Genomic DNA, 6,000 nt, shown 5'->3' with positions numbered 1-6,000 from the left:
TCTAGGCAAGAGTACTGGAGTGGCTTGCCATTGCCTTCTCCGCTGCCTCCCCCTACAGGTATGATAATTCCTGGGCTACTTACAGTTTTCAGATTGAAACTATTGAAAACTCAAGTCTTCTATTTAATTTTTTATTATTAGTCTTTCCATAGCATTTTTATATTCGAACACCACTTATATTTTTTTCACAGTTTGGGAATGGGTTCTCAGATAACATCAAAAGCACAGCAGTAACAAAAATAGATAAGGTGGATTTCATCAAAATCAAAAATTTTTTGTGCAGCAACTCAATATAGCACATACTTAAGAGGGGAACAAATCTTTACAAACTACTTCCAAAAATTGAGGAAGGAAGACTTCCTAATTCATTCTATGAAACCTGCATGAACCTGACACCAAAACTAGATAAAGACACTGGGAAAAAACAAAACTACAGACGGATATCGTCTGTGAACATTGATGAAAAAATCTCCACCAAAATGCTAGCAAATCAAACTCACCAGCACAGGACATCCCTGGTGATCCAGTGCTTAGACATCCACGCAGGCACCACAGGTTTGAGCCCCAGTCTGGGAATATTCCACATGCTGCGGGACAACTGAGCTCATCCGCCACAACTGCTGAGCCCATGTGCTGCAACGACTGAAGACCATGCACCCCAGAGCCTGCGCACTGCGATCAGGAGCAGGCCCTGCTCGCTGCAACTAGAAAAAGTCCACGCACAGCAGCAAAGACCCAGTGCAGCCACAAATTAAATAAAGAAATCTTAAAGTACTCAGCAGCATACAAAAAGTTTATACACTATGGCCAAGTGGGATTTATTGAAGTGCAAGGATGGTTCAACATAGGAAGACAGGTCAATGTAATCGACATTGACAGCATTACAAATAAACAAGAAAACCTCATGATCATCTCAACTGATGCAAAAAAAGCATCTGACAAAATGCAACACCCTTTCATGACAAAAACACTTAACAGAATAAAAACAGAAGGAAAGTACATCATGTGATAAGAGCCCATATATGAGAAACCTACAGCTAACATAATACTCAATGGTGAAGGACCAAAAGCTTTTCCTCTAAGTTCAGGAGCAAGGCAAGGATGCTCAGTTTAACCACTTCTATTTAACATAGTACTGGAAGTTCTAGCCAAAGCAGTTAGGGAAGAAAAAGAAAAATAAAAGGTATAAAATTGGACATGAAGAATTGTCTCTGTTCAAAGACAATATATCTTATGTATAGTAGACCCTAACAATTCCACAAAGAAACTGTTAGAGCTAATAAAGGAAATCAGTACTGTGGCAGGATAGAATGTCTACACACCAAAGAGCTGTATTTCTATTCTATACAGAACAACAAACAATCTGAAAAGGAAATTATGAAACAATCCCACTTACAATAGCATCAAAAGGAATAAATATTTAGAAATTAACTTATTTAAGCCAAGGAGGTAAAAAACTAGTACAATGGAAACTTCAAAACACTGCATAGAAAAATTAAAGATAAATAAATTAAAAATAAATATATTAAAAATAAATAAATGGAATTACATCTCATGTTCAAGGACTGAATGCCTTTTTACTGTTAAGATGGCAACACTACCTAAAACAACCCACAGACTCAATGCAAATCCTTATAAAAATCTCAATGACATTATTTGCAGAAATAGAAAAATCCATCTTACAATTCACATGGAATCTCAACGGGCCTGGTACAGCCAAAACAACCGTGGAAAAGAAAAACAAAGCTAGAGAATCATACTTTATGATTTTAAAACTTACTGCAAAGCTAATCATAACAGTTTGGTATTGGTGTAAAGACAGATATATAGACAAATAGAATGTAACAGAAGGCCCCTAAATAAATAAACCCCTGCATATGTGGTCAAATGATTTTTGATAAGTATCTAAGATGATTCAGTGGGGAAAGGACCATCTTTTTAACAAATGTTTCTGGAAAAAACTGGATATTTGCATGCCAAAGAATGAAGCTGGATCCTTACCTAACCACATACAAAAATTAACTCGAAGTAGATCAAGCCTAAACCTAAGATGTAAAACTATAAACCTCTTAGAAGAAAACATTAGGCAAAATCTCCACGGCATTGGATTTGGGAATGACTTTTTGGATGCGACACCAAAGGCACAAGCAATAAAAGAAAAAAATAGATAAATTAGACTTCAAGAAAATTAAAAACTTTTGTTTATTAAAAGATAATCTCCAAGAATAAAAAGACAATGCACAGAATGGGAGAAAATATTTCTAAATCATTTTTCTGATAAGGGACTAATGCCCAGACTATATAAAGAACTCCAAAAACTTAACAACAACAACAATCTGACTAAAAATTGTACAGGGGGGATTTCCCTGGTGGTTGAGTGGCTAAGATGAAAGCTCCCAGTGCAGGGGGCCAGGATTCAATCCCTGGTCAGGGAACTAGAGCCCACATGCTGCAACTAAGACCCAGTGCAGACAAATAAATACTAAAAACAAAACCAAAGACCATTGTTTAAAAACAAATGAAAACAGGACTTGAATAGATACATCTCCAAGGAATACACACAAATGGTCAAGACGTACATGAAAAGATACTAAACACAACTGACCATTAAGACAATGCAAGTCAAAATGATATTGAGAAATTACCTCACACCCATTAATTAGGTAGGCTACAATTAAACAAAACAAAACCCAGATAATAACAAGTGCTGACGAGGATGTGGAAAAATTGGTCTCCTGTGCAACGCTGGTTAGAATGTAAAATGGTACACCTACTATGGGAAACAGTATAGTGGTTCCTCAAAAAATTAATAACAGATTACCAGATGACCTACCAGTTCCAATTCTGGGCATGTACTGAAAATAATTAAAAGCATGGACTCTGTATCTTTAGAACTCATGCTCACAGCAGCATTATTCAAAACAGCTAAAATGTGAAAACCACCCAAGTTTCCGCCAACAGATGAACAGAAAAGCAAGATGTGGCACATATTTATAGTGGAATATTATTCAGCCTTAAAAAAGGAAGGACATCTTGACACAGGCTACCTGGATGAACTTCGAGGATATTACACAAAGTAAAATAATCTGTTCACAAAAACACAAATACTGTATGATTGCACTTGTATGAGGTACCCAGAGCAGTAAAACCATAGCAGGGAAAGTAGACTTCCAGGGCCTGGAAGGAGGGGGAATGAGAGAATGTTTGATGGGGACAGAGCTTCAGATGTACGTGTTGACAGTGTGGTGGGGATAGACGGTGGGGTGTGGCACATTATGAACATATTTAATCCACTGAACTGCAAATGAAAAATGGTGATGAGGGTTATTTTCATATTGTGTGTATTTTACCACCTTAGAAATTGAGAAACAGAAAAGCTGGTATGGCATTACCAGTTATAGAGCTTGAAAAGGCCCTTCAAATACCCTCAATGGTAAGATTAAATCCACTGACAGGGAAATAGTCAATATAAACAAAACTAGATCAGTAATTAATATTTCATAGGAAAATGACCTACTGCCATGGAAGAAGAAATATTCAATATAAGAAGATCAAGAGCACCCATGAAAGGGATGATCAGATTTATACATTTAAAACCCATGATGGAGTATCATCCTGAAGAAATTTTTACTTAAAACTGTAGCTCCTTTCTTGCTTACCAATAGGATACTACAGACCTTTCAAATAACTTTGAAAACATTACTAATATTTATCCACCCGCAGTTGACAGAAAACCATGACAAGGTTAGTTAACATGCTTCATAAAATGGTATAAGATTATCATTTCCAGTTTGTAACCTGGTCATGAGTCTTCTATTTTAGTTACAGTCTTTGAAAACTCTTATTAAAATTTATGTTAAAAGTACATCAACAGCTTAAAGCGATTCCATAATGGAAAATTACTTGTCATATTTGCAAACTTAACGTATTTTTTGGACTGTGCCCTTTACTGTTCCTAAGTCCAAATAAAAGGATTAAAGTCTGAAGATAAATGGTACAGTCACCTAAGGGGTGGTTATGGTCCAACTTAACATCCTGCCTCTGTGGACCACACTTAAGGGAGGGAGCATGTGACCTGTCCCCATGAGCAGTCATGAAGGTCCTGGAGCCTCGAGGCAGTCAGGGCGTGGACAGTGGTGGTGTGAGCCCCTCGGCTCCTCCTCACGTCCCCGTATCCATGACACCTCCCCTCGGCCCACCTCCCACCATCTCACCCTGAACCTGACACAGTCAGCAGGGCTCACCCTTCAACCCAGAGACGCCCCAAGTGTCAGGATCCCAGTCCTCCACCCGCAGGACAGGCTCTGCCCCCACAGACCTCCCTGACCACAGACATTTGGCATCTGCTTCTCAGTAAACCATGGACCAAAGATCCTTGAGATGCTAGAACTAGACAACAGATCAGGAAAAACGGGAAGCACTGCTGTTCTCCCAAGACAACCTCACATTAGTTTCTAAGCTAACTCTCTGGCTGCGCCTGCTTAGCAGAGGAGAAATCAGCTCCGTATTAAGAGGACACAGGTTTCCTTTGGCCCTCACTCTCACATTCGATGCCTCTTCACGAGTCACAGCGCGTCCTGCTGCCCATGGGCTTCTTACCATCCTCACCCTGGAAGAGCCCTCGCCTGCCCTGGAATCACAGCACGCACGCACACTCCCCTCCTCCAGGGGCCCCCGCGCTGGTACCTGCTCTGCTGCATGGTTCCAGTCGATCCTCCAGATGTACACCAGGTAGGAGAGGGTTTGGAAGAGACCATCAGCCCGGACAAGAGACCTGCGGGTGGGAAATGAGCAGCCCATTTAGGTGTCCTGCACTTCTGCTCCTACCACCATGGACATCTTTCTGTAATCACTGTATCTACGATGGAAACTGCAGTTAATATAACTTCCCTAAAGTTTTAGATAATTATGGACCAGGATCTGACTCAAGCTTACCATTATCACTGGCGATCAATCCATCAATAAACACCCCCAAAACTGTTGGCTGCTTTACATGCGGATGTAACAAGTATTTCCTGGCTTTGTTTATGTCAGGTGGTGTTTGAAGACCCTCACCCACGTGGAGGGCAGACAAGCAGTAAACAAGGAAACAGGACAATATTATGAGTGAGAAGAGCCTGCAATGACCTGGGCAGAGCACGGAGCAGTGACCTGCAGCCCAGAGTCAAGAAGATGCTTGGGGGGCTCTGAGGGGAGACCAGGGGTGTGGGGCCAACTATACTGGCTCCAGGCAGACGGGAGAGCAAGTCCAGGCCCAGAGGGACCCAGCCTGCACATCCCAGGGGCAGAGAGGCCAGGGTGGCAAGGGCGGGGAGGAGACAAGAACGTCGGGGAAGCCAAGCATTCCAGGCCCCAAAGGTCCAGGTTTGATTTCAAGTTCAGCAGGACCCAATCGAAGGTTTTAGACAGGTGTGTGCATGTACATGTGAGAGGCCTGATGCTTCTAAAGCCCAGGGTGAAAACTGTCTAACTTCTGTGTGTGCAAGAGGTTGCTGAGAAACAATACAAACAATGCCTATCTCCTTGTGAGGAGAAACTAAGCCACTTAAATATTGCTATATATCAAACAGGATATATTAATAAAATTTGTATCAGTAACCGCGCTACAAAGCCAGCTGCCGAGATCTGAGTTGGAATGTGGTATAAACTGGGGATTAGCCTGCTACCTCATTCACTACATGTCCAGGCCCCACACTGGCCAGGGGCCCCCCGAGGCTGGGCATCCCTGGACCCCTGGCCGTTTCACTGGAATAACTGCTTGAGCTCAGAAGCAGATGGACAGACGGTTTATATCCTTTGATGGACTAAATCTATTCCTAGGAGTACATCCTAAGGAGAGATTCAGGAATGTCATTAGTAATTCATATACCTTGGATGCTCACCACAATGCTATTCAAGAGAGGAGCAAATTACAACATCACTAATTATTAGAGAAAAGCAAATTGAAATGACACTGAGGTACCACCTCACACCGATCAGGATGGCCATCATGAAAAAGTC

General features: G+C 41.3%; 1 protein-coding gene across 1 annotated transcript in view; it reads right to left on the bottom strand.

The window, feature by feature from the left end:
* Positions 1–2,189: 2,189 nt before the first annotated feature.
* The window catches only part of LOC129538368 (uncharacterized), a 14,046-nt gene continuing 10,235 nt past the window's right edge, over positions 2,190–6,000 (bottom strand). Inside the window, exon 4 of the mRNA XM_055398511.2 lies at positions 2,190–4,774. Within this exon, the coding sequence (XP_055254486.1) occupies positions 4,402–4,774 (373 nt within the window). The 3' untranslated portion in view covers positions 2,190–4,401. The remainder of the gene's footprint in view (positions 4,775–6,000) is intronic.

This window comes from Moschus berezovskii, chromosome 20 (genome assembly GCF_049115385.1).
Source record: "Moschus berezovskii isolate FMDL1 chromosome 20, NW_MosBer_1.0, whole genome shotgun sequence".
Classification (NCBI taxonomy): Eukaryota; Metazoa; Chordata; class Mammalia; order Artiodactyla; family Moschidae; genus Moschus; species Moschus berezovskii.
Note: the sequence above shows the minus strand (reverse complement) of the source record. Positions and strands in the feature narration are given on the sequence as shown.